At 36.6% G+C, this 16,859-nt stretch overlaps 1 protein-coding gene across 3 annotated transcripts in view; it reads left to right on the top strand.

Moving 5' to 3' along the window:
* The window catches only part of DPP8 (dipeptidyl peptidase 8), a 66,107-nt gene that overhangs the window by 10,508 nt on the left and 38,740 nt on the right, over window positions 1–16,859 (top strand). For all 3 annotated transcript variants that reach the window (XM_047736490.1, XM_047736491.1, XM_047736493.1), the window contains exons 5-6: window positions 10,610–10,783; window positions 12,449–12,617. In XM_047736490.1, coding sequence (XP_047592446.1) covers window positions 10,610–10,783; window positions 12,449–12,617 — 343 coding nt within the window. The remainder of the gene's footprint in view (window positions 1–10,609; window positions 10,784–12,448; window positions 12,618–16,859) is intronic.

Raw genomic sequence — 16,859 nt, 5'->3', positions numbered from 1 at the left:
AACATATTTGTACATGCATGTTTATAGCATTATTATTCACAATAGCCAAAAGGTGGAGACAACCCAAGTGTCCATGGACAGATGGATGGATAAACAAAATGTTGTATATACATACAGTGGAGTATTACTCAGCTTAAAAAAGAAGGAAATTCTACATATACTACAATGTCGATGAACCGTGAACATATTAGGATAAGTGAAATAAGCCAGTCACAAAAGGACAAATACTCTATGATTCCACTTACATAAGGTACCTAAAGTAGTCTGATTCATGGAGATAGAAAGTAGAAAGTGATTGTCAGGGACTAGGGGAAGAAAACAATGGGGAGTTGTTGTTTACTGGGTGTAGAATTTCAGTTTTACCAGATGAAAAAGTTCCAGAGATGGCTTACACAACAGTATGAGTACACTTAACACTACTGAATTGTACACTTAAAAATAGCTGAGATGGTAAATTTTATGTTATATATATTCTGCCATAATTTAGAAGAAAGAATATTTCATAGATAAGGTATGCTTCCATCAAGAGGCATATAGAGCCTTATTTTACTTCTTATGATGATGGCACCCTTTGATCATTGCCAAGATTGATTAATTCATTAGGAGTTATAAAACAGTGATGTTTTATCATTTTCTTCTTTATTTGTTAACTGAAATAATTCTATAAAAAGAAATTACTGTTCAACCACTATTCTGAGGTATGCACCCTGAGGTGTGGTTCATAATGAAAAGGCAGGATAAAGTTTGATTCTTTCCCTTTACTTACCATTTTCCAAATAATTTGTTTCCTGCAGTCCTCCATAGATGATCAGTTAGGGTTTTTTGGAGGGGTGTTTGGGTTTTTCTTGGTTTTGGGTTTTTTTTTTTTTTTTTTTTGTATCTTCATAAACTTATAGAGTAAACTTGTTTGATGTTTTTTGATACATTGATAATTATTCTTATTGTTCAAGTTGTCTTATTATTGGCTGGTGGCAGCCCCTTCAACTTGACATGTCAGATCCTTATGACATGTTCCTTGCTAGTGTGATGCTAGGCTAGTATGAAGTTACGTCTTACACATTGCCTCTCCCATGCTTGGAGTCAGTCATTGAGTGACTGATTATTGAATGTTAAATCAATGAACTTTGGTTCCTGTAGAGGAAATTGGTAGTAAGAGACCATGATCTGGGTACTAGGGACGTTCATTATTATTGGGTTGGTAATTGTTTCTGGGCTTTTTTATTGAACACACTAGGGAATATATAGATATTGTGTGTGTGTGTGTGTGTGTGTGTGTGTGTGTGTGTGTGTGTGAATTGTAGGTATCAGTATGAATCCATATCAATTCAGATAAATTCTGAGTTCAGACTGATACATCTGATTCAGATTTTACACTACAGGATTTTTCTTCAACCTCATTTATCGTACATATGAATCTCTTTTCTCTAATGCCAAAGGTCCCAGTTTAAACAACAACATAATTAATCATTTGCTTTACCCCATATTACACACTCAACAGTTTCAAAATAACGAAGGGGAAAAAAATAACAAAGGAATCAACACTGTGATTACTTACAAGAGTAACTTAGAATTGTTCTCTTCTATGTGGTTATGCCACTGGTTCCTTATAGTGAAGTGCATTTGCTTCATTTTTGTTTTCAAGTGGTGGAATTCCTTTATTTTTAATTGAATTTTGTTTTATAAAATAGTTACAGGATTCCAAATTCAAATCCACAAAACAAATCCTGTCTCCTCTACTCTATTTCCTTTCCTTTCCATCTAGATAGGCTTTTAGTTTTAAATAGCTTAGCCTTTTTTGGAAAAAATGTGAGTGTATAGACATTCATATCACCCCTTAGATAAATAGTAACATACAATATACATTTTTTTCTACCTTGCAGTTTTCAAATAACATTGTATCCTTCAGACCACTCCATAGGAATCTATACATAATTTTTATTTCTCTTTACATCTGTATTGTGTTGTGCAGACTAATCATCTTCAATTCCCTATTGATGGACATTTCAGTTATTTTCAATTGTTCTCTTACACATAGTACCCTGGTGAAACCACTTGAGCATACAACTCTTTATATTTTTGCCAGTATGCCTTTAAGCTAGATTCTTAGAAATGAAATATCTGGACCAAAAGGTATATGCTTTCGTTATTTCGCTAGAGAGTATCAAATTTTCCTCATTAGGAACTGTGCCATTTTGAATCTCCACTAGCAGGATATTAGTGTACCTGTTTTTCTACAAGTTCTCCAACATGATATATAATCAAGCATTTCGATTTTTGCCAATTTGTTAGATAGAAATGGACCCCAATATAGTTTAATTTGTATTTCTGTTATAGATAAAATTGATTATCTTTTTATATGGTTAAAAGTTTCTTGCATTTCTTTCTCTCTGTATTGTTTATTCATATTTCTAACCCATTTTTCTACGGGGTGATGGATCTCTTCATTCTTAGGAGCCTTTTATATGTTGGGGATATTAACCTTTTGTCTGTGATTTGGTTGGCAGATATTTTTTCCAGGTTGTCATTTGTATTTTTACTCATTTTAGTGTGTGTGTGTGTGTGTGTGCCATGTGAAAGATTTTTGTATCTGCCTCTTCTCTGCCTGCCTCTCTGCCTACTTGTGATCTCTGTCAAATAAATAAATACAATCTTAAAAAAAAAATCTAATGGATTAAAAGAGTTTAAATAAGGTTGCAGGATAAGATCAATATACAAAATCACCTGTATTTCTAAATACTGGCAATGAACAACAAGAAACTGAAATGAGAAAATACCATTTACAATAGAATAAAAAATCTGAAATACTTAAGAGATAATACTTACGAAAGACTATACAAGACCAGTACCATGGATGCTTGGGGATGGGTGGAAGGTGGAGACTACAAAAGGGTACAAGGAAACTTTTGTGGGTAATGACTGAGGTAATGGTTTCACAGGTACTTATGTATGTAATACATATGTATAATCTGTCATATTGTATACTTTAATATTTGTAGTTTATTATGTCAATTCTACCTCAACAGAGCTTTAAAAAATGAAACCATGTAAGTACCAGATGAAAACACTGGTGAATTCTTTTATAATTTGGGGGTACAGGAAAACTGTCCTAACAATGACAAGAAGACACAAATTCTAGAAGCAATAAAGATGATAAATTTGATACAAAAATCTTTTTAAAAAAGATTTCATTTATTTATTTGACAGAAATCACAAGTAGGCAGAGAGGTGGGGGGGGTGGAGGGGATGCAGGCTCCCTGCTGAGCAGAGATCCCAGTGCGAGGCTAGATCCCAGGACCCTGAGATCATGACCTGAGCCGAAGGCAGAGGCTTAACCCACTGAGCCACCCAGGCACCCCTAGTTCCTTTAGATTTTTGTAGCCTCCATTAGATTTTTTTATATAAACAGTTATATTGTTTGTAAACACTGGCAGTTCATTCCAATATGGATGCCTTTTGTTTCTTTTTCTTGGGTTATTGTACTGGCTAACTCCTCCAGTACAAAGTTAAATAGAAATGGTGAAAGTAGATGTTCTTGTGTTCTTGGTCTTAGGGGAGGAGTCAGTCAGTCCTTAGCCAGTAAGTCTATTAGCTGTAGGTTTTTCATAAATGCCCTTTGGTAGGCTGGGGAAGTACTCTTCTGTTTCTAGCTTGCTTAGGACTTTTATCAGGAACAGATACTGAGGTTTGTTAAATATTTTTTAAGATTTTATTTATTTATTTTCAGAAAGAGAGCGCACAAGCAGGGGACGTGCAGGCAGAGGGAGAAGCAGGCTCCCCGCTAAGCAGGGAGCCCCATGCAGGACTTGATCCCAAGACCTGGGATCATGACCTGAGCAGAAGGCATATGGTTAGCTGTCTGAGCCCCCCAGGCATCCCTTGTTAAATGTTTTATTCTATGTTTGTTGAAAAGATCATAAAGTTTTCTTTCTTTTTTTTTAAAATTTGTTAGTATGACAAAGCATCACTTGATTATTGAATGTTAAATCAACCTTGCAATCCTGGGATAAAACTCCCTTGGTTATGATTTATTATCCTTTTTAAGTATTGCTGGATTCAATTTGCTATAATTTTGTTTAAATTTTTTTATCTATAAAGTTCTTTTCTTACAATATTGTGTATGATTTTGGTAATAGTGTTATTCTGGCCATAGAATAAGTTGGAAGTCATTTGTTCTTTTATTTATTTATTTATTTATTTATTTTTAAGATTTTATTTATTCATTTGACAGAGAGAGATCACAAGTAGGCAGAGAGGCAGGCAGAGAGAGAGGAAGAAGCAGGCTTCTGAGCAGAGAGCCCCATGCGGGGCTCGATCCCAGGACCCTGAGATCATGACCCGAGCCGAAGGCAGCGGCCTAACCCGCTGAGCCACCCAGGCGCCCCTCATTTGTTCTTTTAATTTGGTGGAAGAATTTGGTCAAATTCACCAGTGAAGCCATCTGGACCTGTAATTTTCTTTGTGGAAAAGTTTTTAACTGCAAATTCAGTTTATTTATTATAGGTAGTGTTATTCAGGTTCAGATTATCTGTTTCTTTTTGAGTAAGCTTTGGTTCTTTGTGTCTTTTAAAGAATTTCCATCTCATCATGGTATTGAATTTATTGGTACCAGTTTCATAATATTCCCTAATCTTTTTAGTGTCTGCAGAATCTGTGTGATGTTCCTCTCTCTCTCCTGATACTTCTTGTAATTTGTGCCTTCTCTCTCTTTTTCTCTAATGAGTCTGACTTAGTGTTACTATCTATTTGGTTTCTTTGATTTTTCTGTCAATTTCTATTTCCTATTTCATTGTTTTACCCTCTGATCATTTTTACTACCTTTCTTCTGCTAACTTGGGATTTCATTTGTTCTTTTTCTGGTTTCATAAGGTGGTGGCTAAGGTTACTAGTTGGAGACCTTTCTTTTTTTTCCTACATGGGCATGTAGTGTAATAAATTTCTCTTTAGGTACCAAATTAATTACAGCCCATACATTTTAATATGTCACATTTCCATTTTCATTTACTTCAAAATACTTCCTATTTTCCCTTTACCCCATGAGTTATTTAAATGTGTACTGTTTAGTTTCCACTTATTTGGGTATTCTCCAGAGATTTGATTTCTAACCAAATTCCATGGTATTCAGAGACCATAATTTGTATGACTTGAATCTCTTCCAATTTTTTAGTTTTGTCTTATGGCTCAGAATATGATCCATCTTGGTAAATGTTCTGTGTTTACTTGGAAAGAATATGTGTTCTGTTGTTCCTGGGTCTATAAATGACCATTATATGAAGTTAGTTTATTGTATTCAAATTTTGTGTCCTTACTAATTTAGTTTTTTCAGTTATTTGAGGGAGAATGTTGAAATCTCCATTTCATAATTATAGATTTGACTATTTCTCCTTGCAGCTCTATTAGTTTTTGCTTTATATATTTTGAAGCTATGTTATAAAGTACATAAGTGGATAGGATGATTATGTCTTCCTGATAAATTGAATCCTTTATTGTTACTAGATGACCTCACTGTTTCTCGCAATATTTTTTATTCTGAAATTTACTTTAATATATTTTTAAAGATTTTATTTATTTATTTGACAGAGCACAAGTAGGCATAGAGGCAGGCAGAGAGAGTGGGGGAATCAGGCTCCCTGCTGAGCAGAGAGCCCGGTGTGGGGCTCCATCCCAGGACTGTGAGATCATGACCTGAGCCGAAGGCAGAGGCTTTAACCCACTGAGCCACCCATGTGCCCTGAAATTTACTTTAATATTATTACAACCACTTTAGCTTTCTTTTGATTAGTGTTAGCATGGAATGTACTTTTCCATTCTTTTATTATTTTTTTTACAAGCTTAATTAGGATAAGATTCACATACTATACAATTCATTTACCCCAGTATGGAATTCAGTGGTTTTTAGTATATTCGTAGAGTTATTTGTACAACTATCATAACAATCTAATTTTGGAACATTTTGTCATCCCAAAGGGAAATACTCCCTATCCACCTAGCTGCTCACTCCCAGGCAACTATTAATCTGCTTTGAGTCTCGATAGGTTTGCCTGTCCTGGACGTTTCGTATGAATGGAATCATGCAGTCACTATTTGGACTTTCATGACTCGTTTCCTTCACTCAGCACAGTATTTTCTGGACTCATCCACATTGTAGCAGATAACAATACTTTTTTTTTTTAATGGCTGAATAATATTTCATTTTATGGGTCTCCTACACTTGATTTATCAGTTTATGGGTATCTGGGTCATTTGGGCTTTTGAGCTTTTATGAATAATACTGCTTTTAACATATATGAGATTTTGTGTAGACTTATATTTTCAGTTCTCTTGGGTATATCTAGGAATGGAATTGTTGGGTCATGTGGTAACTGTTTAAATTTTTAAGAAAGTACTAATTGGCTTTTCCATAGCAGCTGCACCATCTTAACTATCCTACCGCCAGTGTATAAGGCTCCTAATTTTCTACATCCTCCCTAATACTTATTATTGTCTGTCATTTTGGTTATAGCCATCCTAGTGGTGTAAAGAGGTCTCTCATTGTCATTCAATTTGCATTTCCCTAATGATCAGTGATGTTGAGCATTTTTCACGTCTTTATTGGCCATTTGTATATCTTTTTTGAAGAAGTCTCTGTGTGTTTGTCCTGTGCCCATTTTAAATTGGGTCTTTCTAATGTTAAGTTGTAAGCGTTTTTTATATATTCTGGATACCATGTGCTTATCAGATAAGTGATTTGCAGACATTTTCTCCCATTCTGTGAGTTGTCTTTTTGCTTTTTTCTTTAACTGCAGTAGTCCTTAATTAGTATGAAATCAGTCATAATTATCTTTGACAAGTGTTTAGTACTATAATCACTAATTTAGATCTATACATTTAAACACAGTTACTTTCCACAGTTGCTATCCTCCTTTATGGAGGATAAGATGCTTTTCGTGACATCCTTTTTCTTCTGTTCATCATTTACCTTAATCTGAAGTTCTTATATTTTCATTAAAAAAATTGTGCTGAAATACATGTAAAATTTATCATCTTAACCATTTTTAAGTGTACATTAATGTACATCATTGTCATTAAGTACACTCATATTGTTGTGCAACCATTACCACCATCCATCCACAGAACTTTGTCATCTTGCAAAACTGTAACTCAGTACAAGCTAAATAATAACTGTCCATTACCCCTCCACCTAGGCCCTGGCCACCACCATTCTATTTTCTATTCCTAGGAGTATAACTACTCTAGGTAACCTCGTATAAGTAGAATCACACCGTATTTGTCCTTTTGTACCTGGCTTATTTTACTTAGCATAATGTACTTAAGGTTTGTCCATGTTGTAGTATGTGTCAGAATATCCTTTTTAAAGATGAATAATATTCCATAGTTTGTATATACCGTATTTGTTTATCCATTCATCCATTAATAGTCTCTTGGGTTGCTTCCACATTTTGGCTGTTGTAAACAGTGCTGCTATGAACATGGGTATACAAATATATTTTCATGTTCCTACTTTCAGTTCTTTTAGGTATATACCCAGAAGTGAAAATCCTGGATCATATAGCTGTTTTTTATGTTTCTGAGAGATTTGCCATACTATTTTCCACAGCCACCACACCATTTTACATTCCCACTAGCAGTGCTTAAGAGTTCCAGTTTCTCTGCATCTTTACCAATACTTATTCTTTTCTTGGCTTTTTAGAGTTGCCATCTTAATGAGTATGAGGTGGTATCTCATTCTGGTTTTGATTTGCCTTTCCCTAATTATCAGTGATACTGAGCATCTTTTCATGTGCCTATTGGCTATTTGTGTGTCTTTGGAGCAATGTCTGTTCAGATTCTTAGCCCATTTTGTATTCAGGTTGCTTGGGGGTTTTATGGCTTATGTGTTGTATTGTTTGATTAGTTACCACCAAAAGAGTATGTCCGAATCCTAAAGGTGTTTGTGAATGTGACCTTGTTTAGAAATAGGGTCTTTCAGGGACGCCTGGGTGGCTCAGTGGGTTAAAGCCTCTGCCTTTGGCTCAGGTCATGATCCAGGGTCCTGGGATCGAGTCCTGCATCGGGCTCTCTGCTCAGCAGGAAGCCTGCTTCCTCCTCTCCTCTGCCTGCTTCTCTACCGACTTGTGATCTCCATCTGTCAAATAAATAATCCAATGTAAGTGTAAAAATGTAAATGTAAAAATCTTTAAAAAAAAAAAAAGAAAGAAATAGGGTCTTTCCAGATATAATTAAAGATCTCAAGATGAGATAATCCTGAGTATAGGGTAGGCCCTAAATACAGTAACTGGTATTTTTTTTTTCCCTCAGATTTTATTTATCTATTAATGAGAGGGCTTGAGCTGGGGGAGGGAACAGGGGGAGGGTGAATTAGACTTCCCACTGAGCAGGGAGCCCGACTTGGGGTTTGATCCAGGACCCCGAGATCATGGCCTGACCTGAAATCAGATGCTTAACTGATTGTACCACCCAGGCAATCCAACTGGTATTCTTATATGACAAAGGAGAGGGAAATTTGAAACAGATACAGAGGGGTAAAGATCATCTGAAGATTACAGTTATGTTGCCATAAACCAAGGAGTCCATGAGCCACCAGAAACTGAAAGAGGCAAGGAAGTATTCTCCCCTAGAGCCTTTGGAGGAAACCTGACCCTACTGAGCTCTTAATTTTGGGCTTCTGTCCTTTAGAATTGTGAGAGAATAAATTTCTATTGTATTCAGTCACCAAGTTTGTAGTATAGCAGCCCTAGGAAACTAATATACATTCTTTGATGCACACAGTTAAAATTTGATAAAGTACAGTCATTCTGTTTTCTCTTTGATTGCTTGTGCTTTCGACATCATATCTAAGAAACTTTTGTTTGATCCAGGGTCACACAGATTTTTGTCTGTTTTTTTTTATATGTGAATTTTGTAGTTTTAGCTCTTACATTGAGGTCTTTGATTCATTTCGAACTAATTTATAATTACCAAGTTCTCTTGTGAAAGTTAATTTCTTAGCTGTGAAGTTTCTTATGTTCTGATTATTAAGTATTAAGACATATTAAGTACAGACTAAGTCCAGTGACATTCAGGGAGAGTAAGAGGGGAGAAATTAAAATACAGTCATATTCTCAGAACTGATTTTGGCTTCAATCAGAAGAGTCTTAAGAGATACTTAAAGGGATCAGAATTAATAAAACTATATGTTCATTGAATTTACAGGTTTTTTTTTTCTATTGGAGCCTAACACACATGTATAAATGTATATACATGTAATTAAATATTCATTAAAAAGTGATACAGTGAATACAAAAAAAGTATGTGTGTTTTTAGCAAGATTTCTAGGTTGTCTCATTTTTATCCTCACCCAACATTATTTTAGGTTTACAAGTACACACATGTATTTGCCATCCTTGAACAGTGTTTACTTTCAGTGTGCTAGCTTAGTTTTGGAGTGATACATTTCTGCCAGTAAACTCATCTATATTCCTTTGTAAGGCATCCTTGATAGAAACCGTGTCTGCTTCCCTTATTTATCATACTCAAAGTATTAAGAGCTCATAGGGAAAATGTGGATATAAATTTTTTTTGTTAGCACTTACTCAGTTTGTTTTCTTTATATTCCTTTTTTAGTTTTATACCTGCATCAAATAATATTTCTAGCTTAGGAAAACCCCTCATCATCATCAGTCATTAATTACAAATAGCCTTTGAGAGAGATTTTAACAGATGCTGCAGGTAGGAAAACAAAGTGACACAAAGTCTGCTCTTAAGTTTTTTTTTTTAACTATTTCTAGTCAGAAATACTGAAAAGAGTGAAAAATGGTATCACAGTCAAATAAGTAAAAGACATAGTAACTCTTACATAAATTTTAAAGAAGAGATGACTGTACATCATAGTGGATCAGGAAACTTTCCTTGGCAAGATGGAATCAGAGCTGAGGTTTTGGGATAATGGTAGAACTTGGATGGATGAAAGAAAAATAGCCTCTCAAAGGGGATAGTGGAACAGACAAAGATCAGGAGGCAGAAACTCATATGTTGGGTTTTATGTCAGTGACATGACCACCCCGATCTAGGGTTTTATTAGAAGAGTATTAATAGATGTGGTGGGAAGGTATTAATGACAGCTGATACTTGAGAATTTACTCTATGCCAATCATTGTGCTAAATGCTTGACATGTTTTTATCTAAGTTAATCTTCACAAAGCTGAAGTAAATGACATATTACTATTTTGAACGTGAGAACAATTACTTTTGAAGAAATTAAACTACTTCCCAAAGTCAGTGTTCTAATGAGTATCATAGCCGAGATTCAAACCACTTGGTTTCAGAGTCTGTGCTCTTAACTACATGCAACACTGCTCAATTACATTTAAGTTGTAGAAAGTCTAGAATGCCAAGCCAAGGTGATAAAACAATTCTCGTTCTCCACTATATGCAGTAATCATCTAGAGACCCTTTACCAGGAAACTTCCTAAAATTAGTTTGCTTAGTGTTAACTGGCACATTTTGGAGTCATTGAACATGTAGACTCGGTAATATGGGAGATGCTAGGATTTCAGTGGAAATTTTTTGCTAAAAGCAAATAGCAAGCTTTCAGAAGACTGAAGTACCAGACTTCTCTTTCCTTTTGCATTAGGCAACACTGGACTATGGAATGTATTCTCGAGAAGAAGAACTATTAAGAGAAAGGAAACGCATTGGAACTGTTGGAATTGCTTCCTATGATTATCACCAAGGAAGTGGAACATTTCTGTTTCAAGCTGGTAGTGGAATTTATCATGTAAAAGATGGAGGGCCACAAGGATTTACTGTAAGTTCGTGTTACTATTTGTTAAATCTGTTTTTGGGTACTAACGGTTATTTGCATCCAAATCAGAAAGGTAATTAAACCAAAAAATTATATCTACCAACCAAGTGAGAAATTTAATAGTAAAGAAAATAAGATATATAAGTATTAATTTCTTGTGTTAAGAATTAATCATTTTTGCACTGACGTTAATATGTAATTTTTTAAATGCTAAAAATACTTGCTATGTAGGAAGATTTAGTAAAGGACATCAATGCCCATTTTCTGAGTAAAGGTTGAGGAGGATTTTGGAAGATATTGTTACGACAAGGCAGTCTATTTTTGGTTCTCTTAAAAAACTTAACTGATTTTTTAAGATTTTATTTATTTATTTGACAAGGAGAGATCACAAGTAGGCAGAGCGGCAGGCAGAGGGAGAGGGAGAAGCAAACTCCCTGCTGAGCAGAAAGCCCGATGCGGGCCTTGATCTCAGGACCCTGGGATCGTGATCTGAGCCAAACACTTAACTGACTGAGGCACCCAGGCACCCAAAAAACTTAATTCATTTTAATAAATGGTTTTAAATGTTTGCTTTTACTCCAGGAAATGTTTTTTGTTTTTTTGTTTTTTCTTTTTTAAAAGATTTTATTTAATTATTTGACACAGAGAGAGAGAGAGACAGCGAGAGAGGGAATACAAGCAGGGAGTGGGAAAAGGAGAAGCAGGCTTCCTGCTGAGCAGGGAGCCTGATGTGGGGCTTGATCCCAGGACCCTGGGATCATGACCTGAGCTGAAGGCAGATGCTTAACAACTGAGCCACCTAGGCACCCCAAGATGTATTTATTTGAGAAACAGCAAGAGATAGAGCAAGAATGAGTGGGGGAGGGGCAGAGGGAGAGAGAATCTCAAGCAGAATCCCCAGTGCGTGTAGAGCCTGATGTGGGGGCTTGATCTCATGACCCTGAGGTCATGACCTGAGCTGAAATCAAGAGTCAGATGCTCAACAACTGAGCCACCCAGGCACCCCTCTCCGCAATTCTTTACATGGTATTAGAACTATTCTTTTGTTGGAATTGTATGATCCTGGCTTTTGTTAAATCTTTTTGAGTGTACTGTTTTATATTGGTAAAATGAATTTAAAATATTGAATAAGTATTCAATAAATAAGTGCTTAATAAAAGTATTAATAAGCAATAATTAAACAGGTTTGGATAACAGAACTTATGAAGCGCTATTATATTTCTTTATTTACTTTCCTATTGGGGCCCTCTGGGTGGCTCAGTAGATTAAGCGTCTGACTCTTGATTTTTGGCTCAGGTCATCCATGATCTCATGGGTCATGGGTTGTGGGATTCTGCGCTCAGTAGGGAGTCTGCTTTTCTCCTTCTCCCTCTCCCTCTGCCCTTCCATGTATACTCGAGTGCTCTCTCTCTCTTGCTTTCATTCTCAAATAAATAAATCTTTTAAAAAATCCTTATTTACTTTCCTATTACCCTTAGCTTTCTAATTGATAATAAGAAAAAAAAGTGTCCTTATAAGTTAAGGCATGCAAAAGTATATTTTTCTGAGGAGCAGTTATAGTTGACATTTTACTTGGAATTATTGTTCATTTTATAGGAAGGGTGTTGGCAAATGAATAAAGTATGTATCCGCCTGATACTTGCTTTAAAAATGTTTTTTCTTTTCTAGCAACAACCCTTACGGCCGAATTTAGTAGAGACTAGTTGTCCCAACATTCGCATGGATCCCAAATTATGCCCAGCTGATCCAGACTGGATTGCTTTTATACATAGCAATGATATTTGGATATCCAACATCGTAACCAGAGAAGAAAGGAGGCTCACCTATGTGCACAATGGTAACACATAATTCTTCAAATCTACTTTTCTGAAAAGCATTTTTAAGATTTTGCCTTTGCTCACTTTTTGAAATTGAAGCAAAGTAGGTTACCTTTATATTTTAAATTCAAATCTTTAAAAAGTACAGAGGATAAATGGTATGTACCACCCACATAATGCTACCTTATTTTTTTTTCCTTTTTTTCTTCAAAGATTTTATTTATTTATTTGACAGGCAGAGATCACAAGTAGGCAGAGAGGCAGGCAAAGAGAGAGAGGAGGAAGCAGGCTCCCTGCCGAGCAGAGAGCCCCATGCAGGGCTCGATCCCAGGACCCCGGGATCATGACCTGAGCTGAAGGCAGAGGCTTTAACCCACTGAGCCACCCAGGCGCCCCAATGCTGCCTTATTTTAATGTTCATTTTCAGATAGCACTGTAGCACCTCTGACATGATTGTTTCTTTAACTTACTAAGACTGCCAGGATTTCCCCAAAACTGTTTTCATTAAAGTAAAATTTCAATTAAAAAAATCTTGGGATGCCTAGGTGTCTCGGTCGGTTGAGTGTCTGCCTTTGGCTCAGGTCATGATCCTGGGGTCCTGGGATCGAGTCTCACATCAGACTCCTTGCTTACATCAGGGGAGCCTGCTTCTCCCTCTCCTGCTGCTCCTCTCTGTATGTGTTCCCTCTTTCTCTCTCTCTCTCTGATAAATAAATAAAATCTTTAAAAAATTTTAATCTTGCTTTTGGGAAACAAATACCTAATACACAAAAATTTATCTCCCCTTTTTGGAGAGCCTACTTTGTCATAATAGGAAAAACAAAACTTTGTAGAATTGTGTGTATTGTGGAAATAATTAATTTTCATTGAAGTGATTATAGTAATCACGTCTCAATCACTGCTCAAAGCACAGAAAAGATGTAGATGTTTTCCTCTGAAGCTTTCATACAAATGAAAGATGGGAAATGGTGTATTGCTTTTTCTTTGAACACATAAAACAAAAGATAAGTTCCACAGTGGAGGATGGTCACTTTCAAAATTCATTTGTTCAACTCTTGTTTAAATCTAATGTTCACAAAGCTGAATTATTGGGCATATTTCTGATTAAGTTATTTTAGAATACAGTAGTGTATTGACAACAAACATTTTTTTCATTATTAGGATTATCAGTATTATAGAAGAAGCCTTTTCCTGAACAATTTTCGTTGGTAGAAAGAACACTGAATTAGGAGTCCAGAAATCTGTTCTAGCTATCCAGTCAGTCAATAAAGATAGGTTAAGTTCCTGTACACCAGGTAACATGGCAGGAACTAAGAGTACAGAGTTGACTAAGACATAACCCGCACTCTCAAGGAAACTATATGAATAATAAAACAGAATGATAAGCAAATATAGGGTGTTGTGAAGGTATCAGTATGGGGTAGTGGTCAGGAAAGGCTTCCTATAAGAGATGACACCTAACGGGCACCTAACCTGATCTTAGATTTGACTGCACATTAACCAGTACATTCCAGTGAGGGGACCACCTGAGAAAGGTCTTAATGCAGAAGGTGGTGCATGAGGAGTTGAAAGCAGTCTGACAGTTCTAAAACGTAAGGCATGAATCAAGAAGGTAACGGTAACCAAGACAAGGGTTAACTGTATCTCATGTAAATCAACAGAGTCTCTAACATGATGTGGGGGTCCACTGAAAGTTTTAAACAATTGGATGGTGTGGTCAGAGTCATATTATAGATAAATTGTTCTGGATACTTTGTGAAAGTTGTGTTTGAAAAGCCCAGGGCTAGAGGCGAGGACACCAAAACTTGACTGTTGAAGTTATCCAGGTTTAAGTGGACAAAGATTCTATGGAACATCAGATAGGCCAAAGGGGATGGAACAGGGAACTTTCTAAGTGAAAAATATGTGTTTTTGGGGCGCCTGGGTGGCCCAGACTATTAAGCATCCAACTCTTGGTTTTGGCTCAGGTTGTGATCTCAGGGTCTTTTTTTTTTTTTTTTTAAGATTTTATTTATTTATTTGACAGACAGAGATTACAAGTAGGCAGAGAGGCAGGCAGAGAGTGAGAGGGGGAAGCAGGCTCACTGCTGAGCAGGGAGCCCGATGTGGGGCTCGATCCCAGGACCCTGGGATCATGACCTGAGCCAAAGGCAGAGGCTTTAACCCACTGAGCCACCCAGGCGCCCCGTGATCTCAGGGTCTTAGATCAAGCCCCATGTTAGACTCCATGCTCAGTGGGGAGGCTGCTTCCTCCTTCTCTCTTTCCCTCTGCCCTTCCACCCACCACTACCTCCCTGCTCCCACTCTCTCTCCTTCTTTTTCTCTCTCTGTCAAATACATAAATAAATAAATATTGAAAGAAAGAGAGAATGAAAGGAAGGAAGGAAGAAAAGTACATGTTTTGCATCTCCATTTGGAGTCAGGGAATCAGAACGGCTACCAATGACAGTAGGATTAGGTTGATGATTAGTAAATCTGGTTTGGAAATCCTAGCTGTTTCTTCATGCTTTTAACAAACATTGAACTCTCACTATGTACTACTTATCCTACTTGAGGCTGGGAGTGCAAAGCTCTGACAGTAACTGATAGAATTAAGATTTTTTTTAGTCTAGTTTTTCTTCTGTAGAATTGTTTTTCCACACAGGATTATTGTAAAGATTGACAGAATTTAAGGGTGCCTGGGTGGCTCAGTGGGTTAAGCATCCAGCTCTTGATTTCCGCTCAGGTCATGAGCTCAGTGTTGTGAGATCTGTGCTCGGCGTGGAGCCTGCTTAAGACTTTCTCTCTCTGCCTCCTTCTGCCTCTATCTCTTTCTCTTTCTCTCTCGTTAAAAAAAAAAAAAAAAAAAAAAAAGATAGAATTTAAAGTAGAAAGCACCAGCACCCTGCAGGATGCTATAGTATTGTTCTTACTATTATTTTCCTTTCTGTGCATATAGGTATGTGGTATGTTTATTATTTTCAAGATTAATGTACTTGTTAAAAATGCAGTCTAGGGCTCCTGGGTGGCTCAGTCATGAAGCATCTGCCTTCGGCTCAGGTCATGATCCCAGAGTCCTGGGATTGAGCCCCACAAGGGGCTCACTGCTCAGCAGGAAGCCTTCTTCTCCCTCTCCCACTCCCTCTGCTTGTGTTCCCTCTCTTGCTGTCTCTGTCAAATAAATAAAATCTTTAAAAAAAATAAAGAATAAAAATGCAGTCTAGAACCTTTCCAGTTTGAATTCTAGATCTACCATTTTGTACTTCTGTCACCTTGAGTAAGTTATTTAACCGATCTGTTTCTGTATCTAAAAAGGTTTGTCATTTATAGTGCTCTTATGAGGTTATAATGAGTTTATATTTGTGAAGTGTTTAGGATGGTGTCTGAAACCTAGTAAGAGTGATGTGTTTAAGTAGAAAGTAGGTACAGAGTAAGCATCTTCACTCTTAACTCTGCTTACAGCGTTTCCAAGTGAAAGTCTGCTTTCTGATGGGGTTAGTCAGTGAACATGTGCATGTGTTTCCTTTCTGCTAGTATGAAAAGGAATGTGAAAGTAATATAGTACCAGCCTCTACCCTCAAATGATATATTGACCTATCAGAAGAACAAAGTGATACCTTTTATTCATGTAATAAATAACTCTTAATAATTGAAGTCTATATTAAGTGAAAGGGAGATAGAAATGAGTGGTTCTCACATCCAAAAGAGAACAAATATGAAACAATATGATGGGTATAACTTTGGGGTAGTTGAGAGATCCAAGAAAACCGAACACTGGTTTTGCCTATATCATTAATTCCAAAATTCAAAAAACTCTTAAAAACTGAGCTTAGGGGACGCCTGGGTGGCTCAGTGGGTTAAAGCCTCTGCCTTTGGCTTAGGTCATGATCTTGGGGTCCTGGAATCGAGCCCCGCATCGGGCTCTCTGCTCAGCGGGGAGCCTGCTTCCCCCTCTCTCTCTGCCTGCCTCTCTGCCTCCTTGTGATCTCTCTCTGTCAAATAAATAAATAAAATCTTTAAAAGAAAAACAAAAACTGAGCTTAGTTTTCAGTAGCTGAGAGCTAAAACTCATTTGCTGGCAAAACCTGTCCTGAACTGACCTGAGGTTATTTATAATCTTAATCATACTTAGTGTGTCTATTTCATAAGTTTGCTGCAGGAATATTAGTGTATTCAATTACAGGGTATTTGATTACCCTGCCAGAGATGTTACATAATTATATGGTAGATATAGGATAAATATGAAAAATCCCCCAAATTCTGAGTTCCAAACACTTCTGGAC

The sequence above is a fragment of the Lutra lutra genome, chromosome 7, assembly GCF_902655055.1.
Source record: "Lutra lutra chromosome 7, mLutLut1.2, whole genome shotgun sequence".
NCBI classification, from domain to species: Eukaryota; Metazoa; Chordata; class Mammalia; order Carnivora; family Mustelidae; genus Lutra; species Lutra lutra.
This window is presented reverse-complemented; position numbering and strand designations above follow the sequence as displayed.